The 15,426-nt window shown below is 44.0% G+C and overlaps 1 protein-coding gene across 8 annotated transcripts in view; it reads right to left on the minus strand.

Moving 5' to 3' along the window:
• The window catches only part of PDZD2 (PDZ domain containing 2), a 142,780-nt gene that overhangs the window by 4,988 nt on the left and 122,366 nt on the right, over positions 1-15,426 (minus strand). For all 8 annotated transcript variants that reach the window (XM_086770699.1, XM_086770701.1, XM_086770704.1 and 5 more), the window contains 5 exons: positions 11,201-14,810; positions 10,422-10,539; positions 5,099-5,200; positions 2,451-2,721; positions 733-867 (listed from right to left, as the gene is read on the minus strand). In XM_086770699.1, coding sequence (XP_086626825.1) covers positions 733-867; positions 2,451-2,721; positions 5,099-5,200; positions 10,422-10,539; positions 11,201-14,810 — 4,236 coding nt within the window. The remainder of the gene's footprint in view (positions 1-732; positions 868-2,450; positions 2,722-5,098; positions 5,201-10,421; positions 10,540-11,200; positions 14,811-15,426) is intronic.

Below are 15,426 nucleotides of genomic sequence, written 5' to 3' on the forward strand. Positions count from 1 at the left end.
TGATGAGAGAATAAACCACTGAAAAGCAATCCTGTAAAAACGCTGCGCACCTGAAACTTCATTGAGAGTTTCAGCTTCCTTTAGAAAATGCAATGTTTTTCACTAAACTGAATGCCACACTAAGACATATTAAAATCCCAGTATAATTCTGGGACTGATTTCCTTTCTATATATGGTTCATGTAAATTTAATTACCTGCTGACAAAAAAAAAGCATCCAAAAGTGGCAGTTTTTGAAAACAAACATCACATATTCTTGGTGAAAGCTAATACTGATATCTAAGAAAAAAAAAAGACCAAACCCAAAGGAAAAAAAAAATAGGTGAAACTACTACTTGGGTATAATGCAGGATGGTGCTTTGGAACCACACTATTTTTCTGCACTGTCCTTCTCTTAGAAAAGACAATTGGAGAAGGCATGAACTTCTCAACCATTATAGACAACATTGCTGCTGTAATTTAATGTCTAGAATACTAGACAAGCCCAGGGAGGAACTGCATCATATTTAGTAAACCTGATTGCTCCACAAACATTTACTAGCAGATGTAATGCCTAGCCATTCTCTGGAGTGTTTTTTTTTTAAAGACCACCTTGGCTAGTAAGTGGTAATAAACAAGGACCACAAAAACCACCCTTGCTTCAAAAAATATTGTCTCCAAGAATTAAAATGTCTGTACAACGCACAAAAGGAAAACTGGGATAATATCCACTGCATTTGCATGCTTGTAGTACCTTTAAATATTCTTTTTACAAGTAGGGGCCTGTCTCCAGCAATGGAAGCTTTTCCACCATCAAGACTGAATCCCAAGCCAGCAGAGGTTTTCAACAATTGAACGCAGATGACGTCATTCATATCCAGGTTTGGATCTATGACAGAATATACACAGCATCTTGTTATACAGTTAAGAGTAAATCCCAAGTTGTGCTTGGTTGGTTATGTTTTTGCTGCAGTGACAAAGCAATTCAGAGCTCAATTCATACTCAAACTAGATGTTGTCACCCAGTTTCTGAGAAGTGAAGTTGTATTATTGCAGCTGTGAAGGGGAGAGAGTAAAAAATGCATTTATGCACAGAGATATTTTCATTTTGCATGTTTAACAAAAGCTGGCCAAGGTATTTTTTTTTGGCAAAATCAAAGATTAGCAAACTTAGCAAAGATTCTAAACATCAACAAAGTAACCAAAAAATAACAGAAATAGTGAGTGGAGAGCATTTCTTTTTCTTTAATTTGTTGCCACTTGCTTATTCAATGACATATTTTTAAATAATAGTAATGAATGAAATGTTACATCAAACAAACATGTTCCATCCTCTTAAGGAAAACTCTGTAATCACTCCCTAGCACGAATATTTTTTTTCTAGTTTTATGGAAACTAGAAAAAATAACTATGGTTATTTCTATGGAAATAACCATAATTGCCTCTAGGTGCATCCTGCCTCCTACATTTCAGATATTTTTAGAATGCAATATTGCTGTAGCTGACATAAAATATGATTTTGCTTAGGAGGAAATAAATCTACCGTTTTGGAAAACAGGACCTTCTTTGCCCTGTGTGAATGTAAAAATCATGCAGTCTGCATTATCACAGATTACTGCTACCGTTATCTCTAAACAACTTTAAATGTTATCTAAAACATTTGAAGATGTGCTTTGCCTTCAGGATGGAAATATGTTCTTAATAACCTAGCACTGTTGTTTATGAAATACTGTTGCCCTCTAGTGCCTGCAGATATTCTGCATTTGTCAACGTGCAGGACACAGGGAGTTTGTGGTAGAAAAGGACTCTGAAGTAATTACATACAGGAGCAAGACTGATCCGTTCATTTACAGAGTGCTTCCTATTTCTTTTAAGCCATATTACAAAGCTGTACTATAAAAAACAGTTAAAGGATAAAACAATAAAAACTGTTAAAAAAAAACAAAACAGTAATGATTATGGCCAAAGAGTTGAAAATGGGTGAGTGGCAGCTCCCTGTCCTAGTTGCTGTAATATCAAACCAATTTTTTCTATGTTTTTAGTAGACACAGTATGAAATCTACTATTACAAAGAGCTGTTCAGTCCCTATGCATAACAAACTGCAGGGTTTGGGGTTGTCTTTGAGGTTTTTTTTTTCTTTTTTGTTGTTTGCTTACTTGCACTTACTACTGTTATTACTTAAAAGGAGTTTATCCTGGATTCAGAGAATATGTGGAATCACTAACTTTAATAGAAATTGGATTAGGCCCTAAGCATCCTTCTAAGTTTCTGCCTAGTTATGACATTAAAAAAAAACCCAACCAAACTGTGTTTAGGCTCCAAAGAGAACAAATAAAATTTGAAGGTAATTTCATTTGCTCCCTTCAATCACATAAGGCACAGATGCTTTTAATCTAAAACACATGGACATTTTTCCCTTCAGTCTGCTCTGCAAGGGAATCCTTCCAACTCTTCTTGGACAAAGATCATACCTGTTCCTATTTCGATGGAAACATCCTTTCCAGACCCCACACGTTTTCTGCCAGTAGCTGATATCTCAAGTCTGGAGGAATTGTTTGCTTTGTCTTTTTCCTTCTGGATGACAATGACCGCGTATTTGTATAGTCTTGCCTGATGAAGAGCATTCAGGACATCCCCATGGACTGAGCTCGTAAGAGACTTGCCATTGATTGACAGAACAAGATCTCCTCGATGAATAGTCCCTTCTTGAGATGCCACTCCCTTTGAAAACACTCTGTGGACCTAGGAGAAAGATATTAACTTAAGGATGCTTTAACCTCCTCACCATACACAGTGGTCTACAGGCCAAGGTGAACACAGAGTGCCTACAGAAGTCTGCAGTGCCCACTGCTTGGATATCAGGCACACAACATTTGCTTCAACAGCCTCAAATACTAAGGCCTACGTGACTGGACAAGAACTGCAGTTAGGGATGGGGGGAAGGCAGAGGAAAAGATGCTGTTATTGCATTTCTAAGCCAAAGACAACCAAAATCAGCTACAGAATGTAGTATCACAAGTCACTGAACTCCTCCATGGTCTTCAATTAACTTACAATTAACTAATACTTCCAAGTGGTACACAGGTTAAATCCACACCCGTGCTACAGCAAACACCAAGAACAACACTGCGATGTGTGACACCGACTCCTCAAATTTCCTTTCATAGGGATATGAACCCTGCAAATGCACTCTTCTAAGTGGTACACAGCATCTGTGCCCAGGAAGGCTCTGACTTACTCAGATGTACAGCTATTTAATTTTCCATCTCAATTTGGCTGATCAAAGAAAGTGCAAATAGATGCAAAAGGATGATTTAGTGACTTGAAATGCATTTTTTTTTCTAGAGGAAAAAAATTCTCTATTCAGAGTATATTAAACCTTGAGTAGACTCCAGCAAGTGCAGCTGAGACTTAAACATGTACCATTTACAGAGAGGAACTGACTAAAAGGGTCAAGACCAAATATTTAAAGACTTGCCTATCAGGCACTGTAACTTTAGCAGCCAGAAAACAGTTTCCATGCACACAGTTCTAGGTCTGCTGGGCAAAGGTTATAGGCAGCAAATCTATAGTCACAGTTCTTCACGGCATTTTGTTTAGGAATTTCTCCTAATATCCAGACCAACAGCAAGGAATCAGAAGCCTTTTGGCTCCTGTTCCCTCTCACTGCAGGGCCATGCTGGGATGGGCACCTGCCACAATCCTCCAAGAAGATAAATTTCCATCCAGTCTGAGGAGGCATTCAAAGGTGGAATAACAGCCTCAATGACAGATATAGACACCCAAATGCAAGAGGTAAGTGGAATACAGGAGTCACATCCAAAATACCTGCTGCCTTCCCTTGCATGATCAACTCCTCAGTACCTTGAAGCTCACTAGGTGTTTCTATTTCTGCATCTAAGTGTGGGCAGAACAGCCCATCTAAGCAGCTCAGCACTCAATGCCAACCCTAAATCCAGCTGGGACCCAGAATTCCAGCAGGTCAAGGACATTAAAGTGTTCAGAAGTATGGTTTACATACACTGAACACAGAGGATCTTGAAAGAGAAGGAGCTGACGCTCTTTCAGTCTCAGAGCTAACGGCATTTAGGAGAAAAGATTAATCAGCTTCTGAGCCTGAGATAGCTCAAGATTGCATTTTTAGGTAGTGTCCCAGTCTCTAGGCGAGGAGCTCTCTAGGGTGGGACACTGTTGAGCCTTCTTGCTCACAGCTGACACTGCGATTGTTTGGCCCAGAGACAGGGAACAGACCCTTGGCAGTGAGAGAAGTAGAGTGCATTTCCTGTGACCATGGTCTAACTCAATGATTGCTTAATGTAAAATACATTTACTTATATTGGTCTTGTCTAAGAATAAAACCCAGAAGTTTTCTGCAAGGGCTGCTGCAGGCCCCAAAGACTGAGGATATACTCTTCTAAACACAGCACTTAATGGATCTCTCTCTTTCAAGCTAAAATTTAAATGTATATCTTCTGTAAAGAAATTATCATACAGGGCACAGGTTGTCTTGGATCTTTCTGTCTCACTGATGTGTTTTAGAACAGGATATAAGTTCCTTGGTGTCTCTTTCTACACACCAACATCACTTAATGGCACACAATATCCTTGGTTCAAAATGCTGTCAAACAAAACAACAATCATCATTTACTAACGACCCACAGGTCTTAATAACACCAAAACAAGTTTGTGAAGGGAAATTAAAAATTTTGCTGAGGTCTGAAACTGTCATTCTCAGGATTTGCAAAATCCTTCAAAAATTTTGCTGCACAAGGTTTACTTTCAAGGGCTGGGAATTAAAATCTCCCCTAAAAGGCTGAATGCATTGCAACTGCATGCAGAATTTTATTTATATGCATAGGATTCAGATCTAGCTGATCCCATTCAGTAAAAGACTTTTAAAGACTGAAAACATAATTGGCATCCATCTCAAATAATAAAAATTACACTTCCCAGACACTCCATGATTTCAGCAGCAGATGGTATGCAGCCGCCTCTGAGAGTCACTATTTTATGACTGTGAATGACTTGCAGTGAGTCTTGATAAATGAGCACATGATCTAATCACCAGCCTGCTTTAAAGTGAGCTTTGCAAAAAAAATTACTTGCAGCCATCACTTACTGTGACTGATTTCTGTTCCAGATCTATTCCTCCAGCAACACTAAATCCCAGGCCAGCTCCTTCTTCTTTGTGCAAGACTACAAAGTATGTGTCTTCTTTGCTCTAGCAGAAAAATGGAGGTGGAGGGAAGGAGAAGAAAAACAAAACCAAAGATCAAGACCAATTTCCCGCACAAATGTAAAATTCTCAGAACCCTCAAATTATGGCAGGTGAAGAAAGCAACTCAAGGAATTGAAAGTGAGACATTAAATGCATTTCTATTCATGCTACAGGTGAGTAGCAGCCATATAGGAGAGCTCATGTGACAGCAAAGGTTTCTTCAGGCAGTTCAAGGCTATAAAGCAAGGTCAAAATTAGGATAGTGGAAGGGTATTAAATCTTGGGCAGCCTAATTTTCACTGGGTGTAATCAACTTTGCATTGTTCAGCATTCTGCAGTCAAAACTCAATAGTTTCCATACACCTTTCTGGACCAAGCACTGTAGTTTCCAGGGAATTACTAACACTTTTGTTATCCCATTTCTCCTTCCCCTTGAAAGGCGGTTACAAAGATGTAATCCTGGCTTGTATGAGAAATGGTGTGGCCAGTAGGACTGGGGAAGTGATCATCGCATGTACTCAGCACTAATGAGGCTGTACCTCAAAGCTGCATTGACCTCTCCTCAGCAGTATTGGACAATCTTGCGAAGGGCAGTGACTACAAATTGAAGCTGTTAGTGATCCAGATGGGATTAGGCTGTGCTGTTGTGGAAATAGGAGCATCCAGCACAGGAAAGGGACTGGTGCAGGTGTACACCAGGGCTGAACTTGGCTCCAAACCAGAACAAAGGTGTAGAGCTGATTTCTTCGAAGTGATGGCCTGCTGTCAAAATACAGAATTTGCTGTGACAGAAAAGCAGTCCCATCCAGCAAGTCTGGTGCTGTCTTCTGAATGGTTATTAGGACAAAACCAGACACTGTTACAGAGACCACATTTTGTGGTGTAAAGCAGACTATAAACAGGCAACTGGTGGAGCACGGGGATAGTTAACTGTCTGTGGGGCAGAGCATTAGAGGTGTGGAGTAGAAAGCAGGTGTCTCAGCTTTTCCCTGGGATCCCATCCAACATCAGTCATTTCAAAATACTGAAAACACTAAAATTAATGGCACATCATTAGAAACCAACCTCTTACTCAGCACTAAATGACATATTTAGTTTACTAAACTCAACATTATAACTCAGCGTTTGCCTTTCGTTTCAAAAGGCACAGGGAAGCACAGATTCTTATAATTTTTTTTTTGTCAAACAACAGTCGAACTTTTGGCCTCACTGTGTGCTTTTTTGCCAAATAGTGTCCCTGGAAGATTTTCTGCATTAGAGGCATCTCTGCAATGCACAGATCCAGTGTCAGAAACAGATGCCACTCTGCTTCACATCACTGATCCATCAGTGCTCGAGGAGAGAGGAGCAGTCAGGGCCGAGCATCTTAGTCCATAGACCTTTGTAGATGTGAAGAACCTTCTCACCTGTACTCAGGTGAAAGCAGATTTCTTGTAGGCTGGAAATAATAAAATCAGTTAAGTGTCTTGGCTAGCTCCTTTCACAGTGCAGTGAGGGTAATGGAAAAATAGAATCATAGAATTGTTTAGGTTGGAAAAGACCTTTAAGAGTCCAGCCGTTAACCTAACACTGTGAAGTCCACCACAATACCCTAAGCACCACATCTAAACATCTTTTAAGTATCTCCAGAGATGGTGACTGAACCACTTCCCCGGGCAGCCTGTTCCAATGCTTCACAACCCTTTTGGTGAAAACATTTTTCCTGATCTCCGATCTAAACAGCGCCTGGCACAACTGGCCATTTTCTCTTATCCTATTGCTTGTTACTTGGGAAAAGAGACCAACACCCACCTCACTACAACCTCCTGTCAGGTAGTTGTAGAGTGCGATAAGGTCTCCCCTGAGCCTCCTTTTCTCCAGGCTAAACAACCCCACTTCCCTCAGCCGCTCCTCGTAAGGCTTGTGCTCCAGACCCTTCACCAGCTTCATTGCTCCTCTTTGGATGCACTCCAGTGCTTCAATGTGTTTCTTGTAGCGAGGGGCTCAAAACTGAACATGATATTTGAGGTGTGGCCTCACCAGTGCCGAGTACAGGGGGACCATAACTTCCCTACTCCTGCTGGCCACACCATTTCTGATACAAGCCAGAATGCTTGTATCTTGGCCACCTGGGCACACTGCCAGCTCACATTCAGCTCGCTGTCAACCAACACCCCCAGGTCCTTTTCCGTTGGGCAGCTTTCCAGCCACTCTTTCCCAAGCCTCAAGCCTTGCATGAGGTTGTTGTGACCCAAGTGCAGGACCTGGCACTGAACCTTGTTGAATCTCATACAGTTCACCTCGGCCCATCGATCCAGCCTGTTCTGATCCCTCTGTAGAGCCTTCCTACCCTTCAGTAGATCAACACTCCTGCCCAAGTTGGTGTCATCTGCAAACTTACGGAGGGTGCAGTTGATCCCCTCATCCAGATCATTGATAAAGATATTAAACAAGACTGGCCCCAGTACTGTGCCCTAGGGAACACCACTTGTGACCAACCATCCAACTGGATTTAACTGTGTTCACCACAACTCTTTGGGCCTCGCCACTCAGCCAGTTTTTTACCTAGCAAAGAGTATGCCCATCCAAGCCACAAGCAGCTAGCTTCTCCAGGAGAACGCGGTGGGAAACAGTATTAAAAGCTTTACTAAAGTCCAGGTAAACAACATTCACAGCCTTTCCCTCATCCACTAAGCGGGTCACCTTGCCACAGAAGGAGATCAGTTTAGTCAAGCAGGGCCTGCCTTTCATAAACCCATGCTGACTGGGCCTGATCGCCTCACTGTCCTGTACGTGCTGTGTGATGGCATTCAAGAAGATCTGATGATCTGCTCCATAACCTCCCCTAGCACTAAGGTCAGACTGACAGGCCTGTAGATCCCCAGATCCTCCTTCCAGCCCTCCTTGTAGATGGACATCACATTTGCTAACCTCCAGTCAGCTGGGACTCCCAGTTAGCCAGGACTGCTGTAGATGATGGAAAGTGGCTTGGTGAGCACTTCTGCCAGCTCCTTCAGTACCCTCGAGTGGATCCCATTCAGCCTCAGAGACTTGTGTGTGTCTAAGTGGTGTAGCAGGTCACTAACCATCTCCCCCTGGATTATGGGGACTTTGTTCTGCTCCCTGGGGCTGGGTACCTGGAGAACAACTGGTCTTACTGTTAAAGACTGAGGCAAAGAAGGTATTACATACTTCAGCATTTTCCTCATCCTTTGTCACTATGTTTCCCCCTCGCATCCAATAAAGGATGGAGGTTCTCCTCGGCCCTCCTTTCATTCCTAATGTATTTACAGAAACATTTTTAATTGTCTTTTACAGCAGTAGCCAGATAAAGTTGTAGTTGGGTTTTGGCCTTTCTAATTTTCTCCCTGCATAATCTCATGACATCCTTGTTAGTCCTCCTGAGTTGCCAGCCCCTTCTTCCAAAGGTCATAAACTCTTCTTTTATTCCGAATTCCGGCCAAAGCTCTATGTTCAGCCAGGCCTGCTCCTGCACCTTTAAGATTTCCTTTTGAAGAACGTCCAGCCTTACTCATATCTTTGACCATTAAGTACTAAAGCAACCCTTTTTGTTTAAGAGGTCAAGTCCTTTCCAACCCTTGCTAGCAAAACTTAAATTGCTTACAATGAGGAATAAAAAAAATAAAAATCAGAGGCTCAGATGTTAGAGGGTTGTGCAAGGACCACATGTCCCAGGTCAGTCAGGAACACAGTCTGAACCTTGGCTTCCCATTGCAGTTCCTCCCTCCCCGGCTCTCAGTGCTGTCCTCAGTCAGCAAGTGTATTACGGGGCACAAAGACCTGGCTATGAATGCTTTACTTGGCCACTCAGTGGACACTTGTTTAGCCTGATAGCCAATAGATCACAGACATTTAAACAATAAAATGCCTGTGTATTTTTTTTTTTATAGTAGTAACACTTATTAAATGCTAGCAGTAAATTCAGCACTGTTCAGAGCAAAAGACTGACAAACTCTTCCTGGGAAGTTCTCAATTCGAATCGGGCAGCCCATCTCATTTTTCAGCAATTGCATAACTATGAAGAACTGTCCTATTGTACATTCAAATCCAGCATTTGACTAGCATAAAATTTTCCAGCATACGTGCCATACTGGGCTTAAATATGGATAAGAAACTATGCAGACAAGGAGTGCATTCCAAAAAGCATTCAGCTTTATAAACATTTGAGTTCTCAGACTTTGAAAAGTGGCACAAATAAACATCTCTCCAAGACCCCATGTAAAATACTTTAAATAACACTTAATTACCTTCGGCCAGAAGTACAATCCAACCCCAATTTTATTACTAAATCTACCAAAACCCACTTGCCTCACCAAGCACTTGGGAATTACACTCTTTAGCTACACTGTCCCTGGAAGGAGGTAAAGCTGGATATTTTGGGGAGGTCCTGTTCCCCTCAGCCTGGTCTACTTTTGAAACAGCAGCCCTTGTGAATAAGACTCAGGAACGCTCTAAATACAGCTCAGTCAGCAGTTATGCAGACCAGATGGCAGTTTCCCCTCTAGTGCTGTCATTATTTTATCAACTTCTGTTCTGACATTAAAAGGATGTGGATGTATCCTAAACACACACACACAAACACTGCAAACAGGGAAGTTTGGAAGTTTGGAAGCTTTCTTCAAACACCTAGATAATGAGCAAATTATCTTAATGCAATAACCAGCTTCCACACAAGAGAGCAAAAAGGGCATAGCAGTTTCTTACAAGCCCTCCAACAGTCGCTTTTTGGTGTTGCAAGCCACTAGTTCAGTATTAAACAAAATAAATTCAATTTCCATGATTGCAGCTTCTAGCAAAAGGAAGGTGCTTCCAGGCATAGAGAGGAGCAGACCTTCCCTTGCATGGTGGGAAAAGTGAGTCTGACCCACACAGCTGGTAGAAAGTTAAGTTCTGATGTGCAATTATTGGCAAACCCAGGAATTTCTCAGCTGTAATAATGACTGAAATGGAGGCATACTTCTCCAATTAAAATAGGTCTATTTATTTTGGCTCAAAACTGCTTTCACACTGGACAAACAATACCCTTTCTCATACAAAAGCTATTCAAATTATTATTGGTTTATAGCAGGCATTCAAAAACTAGCATTAGTAAAACTGCCATCAACTGTAACCTACCACAGGACTACTGAAGGAGCCCTGAAATTGTTCGGAAAATATTTTATCTGACATCAAGAAAACTCTTAAAAATACTGTCAATAATCTAGTTTTATCTTATAGTTTTTACCTTTACTTGTGCTTTGACTTCTTGGAGCATAGCAGCAACATCACATTTTGGTACTACTGCTGACAAAACAGATTGCAGTTTTTGCTGGTCCAGGCTTGAGACAAGCAGCTGATCCAAACTAAAATGAACAGAAAAATTAAAAAGACAGTTTTATATTCCTAGACTGTGTACAGATGTGTTTCAGGTACACAATGTAGGTTGCATTAGACCAAATTATGAAGGATCAGCTCATTAACAAGCAGAAATCTTGAAAACAGGTAAGAAATGAAGTATGCTGAGAGAAAGGGACAGGGCAGAGAAGACAATTTAAGAATAACGCTGAAAACCAGTCCCCAGTCTGTTCCCCTTCTCCTTTCCCATTGGTTTTAGCAACAGACATTAAGAAAAACAAGGAGACAGCTACATCTGAGTACTGGTTCTGGCAGGACAACAAGCTCATTTGTCACTGCAGGCTGTGCTGGCAGCCAGCACTGCACAGGCTTCCCTCCACAGCGGCTGCTGTGCCGTAACGTGGCCAAAACCTGACCAAAACCAGCTAGAGGGGACACAGAAAAGAGGCCTGGCCCTGCCAGGATAGAGAGTTTCATCCTGTACTGAAGCGTGGCTGCTACTAGACAACAAAAGAGCATGAAGGATAGCACCCCGAAACGTGAAGGGGAATGGGGGCCAGGGCCAAAGCTGAAATGCACTTTGGGGTGGACCTGGGGCTATGGGGAAGCTTCACCTCAAAAAAGGCTTGGGGAATGAAAATGAACAGTGGTAGCAAAACCAACACCAACCTGATGGACCAGCTGTTTTCTGAGCGATCCCCACCCGGAGAGCTGCCATGGGGCACATCGTCATCTGAGGCGGACCCCGGTGTCCCTGAGCCGCTGTCCCGAGGGCTGCTGGTGCCCATCCCCATCACACCTGCCTCAGCAGGGCTGCAGCAGGTTGGTGGGGCTGCGTCACTCCGGGCGGGCAAGCCGAGGGCTCTGCGGGGTGTGATTTCCAGCTCCGTCTTGAAGCAGGCAGGCTGCGGTGGCCCTGAGAAGCCCTCTCCGCACAGCTTGTCCAGGTCGGGCATGCTCAGGGCCCTCAGCTCCCGTAGCCTGGAGCGAGACAGCGGTGGCCGCCCCAGGCCCCGGCTACGGCGCGCCTGCGAGGCTGAGGAGGAAGAGGCGGCCGTGTCTGCCCCATTGCTGCCTTCCTCACTTCCCTGGGGCTTTCCTTCCCCCTTGCCGCCCTCCGCCACACATGTGGGCTCTGTGCTGGCCGGAGACTTGCCCGTGGTGTTGGCTGGGCTTGGGCTGCCGCCGTAGGAGCTCAAGCTGCGCCTCAAGGCCCGTGGCGTCTCAGCGGGGCTGGCTGCAGTGACCATCCCACCACACAACCTCCTGGTGAGGGGGGATCTCGTGGTTGAGTGTATATCGATGGCCTTCACGATGGGCCGGTCAAAATTTGCCAAGTTTTCAAAGGATTTGATCCTCTGTTTAACAGAGAAGGATGAGGTAGGTTCATGTGGCCAGTTCAGCTCATAGTAGTAGTAATTCCTCCTGAAGCTCCTCAGCTTATCCGTGGCAGGGCAGCTAATGTCACTGGCTGAGGGGGATGTGTCATGGACCCTCTGGGCACTTTTGGAGGTGTATGCCTGCTCCTTCCCACTCTGGCCATTTGGTAGGTTGAGATGGACCATCTTTAACATCTCCGTTACTGTCTGAGGGCATTTCTCCTCTGCAGCATGGGCCTGAGTGCTTTGCACAGGATGAACCTCTGCAACATGGCAGTCTTCCGTCAGGGGACCCGATAACTGAGCTGGCATTGAGTAAGTCCTCGTCACAGGTTTCGACAAGCAATAGAGATTTCTGTCTCCAGCAGTATCTGCTTTTGAGAAATACTGCATGGTCCCCATCTCCTCAGCCAGCTGAGACACTTCTGTGTTTGCCTCTTCTGTTTTCTCCAGCAATGGCAGCTGCAAAAATGACGCTGGTGAGGAAGAAGCAGAGGAGGAGGAGGAGGAAGATGAAGAGGAGGAAAGCTTCACCTCAATGAAAGTGCGCTGGATCTCCTGCCCTTCCAGCTGCTCCTGCTGAACTGAGGGGGACCTCAATGAAGAACAACCTCCAGCAGATAGTTGTACATTTTGCAGATCTAATTGCCTAAGGTCATCGGCACTATAGATGCTCTTTATTGCATTCAGGCCTCTTCCAGGATTTACAGTCCTCCCTTTCACATTTTCAGCTTTTGGTATCCCCTGAAGAGATGAAGTGACTTTGAACTGACAATCTCTGCCTTTGCAATCATCCACCTTAGCGCCCTTACCCTCACACACTGCAGGCTGCATGGGAACTTGCTTTTCTTTTGGCTTTCCCCATACCTGCTGCAGGTCTGTTAGCTCCCCACAGTCACATTTCATTTCACTGCTCACTGTTGGGCTGCTGGTGCCATTCAGGAGAGGCTGAAGAGAATCTTCAGAAATGATCAGAGATGGTTTATTTTCTAGGTCTGACTTCAGAGTCCTTGAGGCTGCTGAAATGCTCTTGCCAGGGTCAGAGTTTGTAGGTGAATTACGGGACAATGGTGTTTTTTTCCCCAGGAGTTTGGGGGACAGCTGTGGAGAAACAGAAGCCCTTTTCGGATCAACCCCGCTGACTTTGGTAGGATTAATGCCAGAAGAATCAGAATTTGCCTTTGCTTTGCTTTTGATGGTGAACCCTTTTAGCTTTGGTCCCGCTTTGGCCTTCTGGTTATTTAAAAGGGTGTCCATTATACTTTTTTGTGCCATTCCCTTGGACTCCTGACAGGATTTTTTCTGCGAGAATGGGCTGTGAAGTACTGCAGCTCCTTTGCAGTGATTTGTGCCTGAGCTTTGGACTTTTCCATTTGAAGTCCTTCCTGAAGTCACAGAGTTAATTTTCTCATTTATCCCTGGCAAGTCATGAGTTGTATTAGCCTTTGGATCTTTAGATCTAGTGGAAAAGGGAGACCTGAGTGATACTGCTTTTGATGATGACCCATTCACATGATTGCTGTCTGTTTTAGACAAGTTGGACAAACTGTTGGTTTCCTTCTTCACTAAGCAATAACTAACAGCACGATTACAGTCACCAACCACTGTTTCGCTTTCAGATTTGGGTCTCTGCTCATCATGACATCCTTCTTTCTCAAGCAAGTTGTTCTCCAAGCCATTGACATTACTAGCAGAGCAAAAGCTTATCTTTTTGCAATGCAGAGACCCTTCCTCTTCAATGGATTCACAGCATTTCGTATGTTCATTACTGTTCCCAAAACCCACATGTTCTTCTGTACTTAAGGCACCATTGTTACAGAAAGAGTAAACTTCAGGGATACTGTCTGAATTCTCTAGGTTGTCTTTTTCTGGCAGGAAAACTGAGGAACGAGAGCACAAGGATGCAGAGGACACATCTGAATTCTGTGAGGGACATGGAGTGGGACCATCATGATCTTCCAAGCCCAGTTTGTTGATGCTTGTCTCCAGTGACCCACACATTCCACAGCCCTCAGCAGTCTGCACAGCTTTGCTGCCATAAGGGTGCAGCAGGGACAGAGAGGATGAGCTTGTTGCAGATGTGAGTTGCTGCTGTTGTGTGGGCTTTTGTGGCTCGTCATTCATGCAACAAATCTCAATTTGCTCCTCATCTGACTCTGTTACGGTACAGATGGCAGGGGCGTTAGCAGCAGTGCACGGCCCAAGCAGCAGCTCATTAGGACTATCAAAGGTTTCTGTGACAGACTCTGTGTCTGAGTGAGAATCCTCCGCAGCCCCATACATAGATTTGGGAAACGGGTCGCTTCTCTTACCTTCCAGGAAGTTTGCTGTAGGCAACTCATCCTCATTTAAACTGCTAAAGTTCCTAGAATAGTTACTTAAAGAGTTTTTATTCACAGTAAAAAGTTTGCCTGTGTTAATGGAGTCCAACACCGACAACCCCAAAACTCCTTGTGCATTAGCTCCACAATTCATAGTTTTTTCCGGCAGCTCCTCCTTGGCTGGCCGTGGCTCAGATCCGGGACAGCCTTCGTCAGTCCCACAGCAGCACATCGTGGTGTATTCATCTCGGAGGGGGCTTTCCGCTCTCGACGGGGTGCGTGAAGCCCTGCACTCAGGAGCACTCATTTGGCTGAGCAGGTCATCGATATCGGTGATGGGGATGGCAGCGCAGTCCTCGGCGCGGCTGCTTCTCTTGGCACCTCTTTGCACGTCTTTGCTCGTGGCATCAGGTGGCAGTGTTGTCCTCTCCATCACACAGCCGCCACCAGCATTTTGCAAACCTTCTCCTCGCTTCCCAGCACTCGGTTCTTCCTCGGTTGGGAGGATGCTGTGGACATCGGCCTGATTTTGACTGTCTACCCCTGGAGACAGGATGAGGTTTGTAAATCTGTTGACAGCTGCATCATGATAAAAATAAATTTAAAAAAAAGAAGTAAAATCCTGTCAGATACAGGAAGTGATATACAAAACATCAGGTTTTATCACAAAAATAGACACCCACATAGTCAGACTACATTTTTCCTTTTGCTCTGCACTCCTCCTCTTCTGTAATGATGTTTACAAAAACTCAAATTAATCATAACCCTGTGCATTTAAGAACACACAGGAGGGAGCAACCCAATTATCCAAGGTGAATAGCCACAATCTGTTTAATTCTCATCTCTGAAATTTCATCAGTCAAGCAGCCGACTACCAAAGTGTCAGTAAGTCAGGCTGAGTAGTACAGTTTCTCACTACTTGTCTGATCAAAGATGTCTCCAACAGATTGCAGGGAGTACACAAAGCCCTGACACAGCAAACAAAGGTGAAGAGGCAACACAGCGATGCGCTGTTCATAAATAACTTGACTCTCATCCTCCCGGCACTTCTGCAGGTGCTTAATGTGACATGCACGGGTGATGTTATACACACATTAAGCATATGGGCTTTACAGGATTTCTGGCACAGAGCTTTCCTTGCTTCCAATACACTTTTAACCCATTCTTGGGCAACACGCTGAGCTCCCTCTCACTG

Source organism: Chlamydotis macqueenii, chromosome Z (genome assembly GCF_036417535.1).
Source record: "Chlamydotis macqueenii isolate bChlMac1 chromosome Z, bChlMac1.mat, whole genome shotgun sequence".
In the NCBI taxonomy this organism is placed as follows: Eukaryota; Metazoa; Chordata; class Aves; order Otidiformes; family Otididae; genus Chlamydotis; species Chlamydotis macqueenii.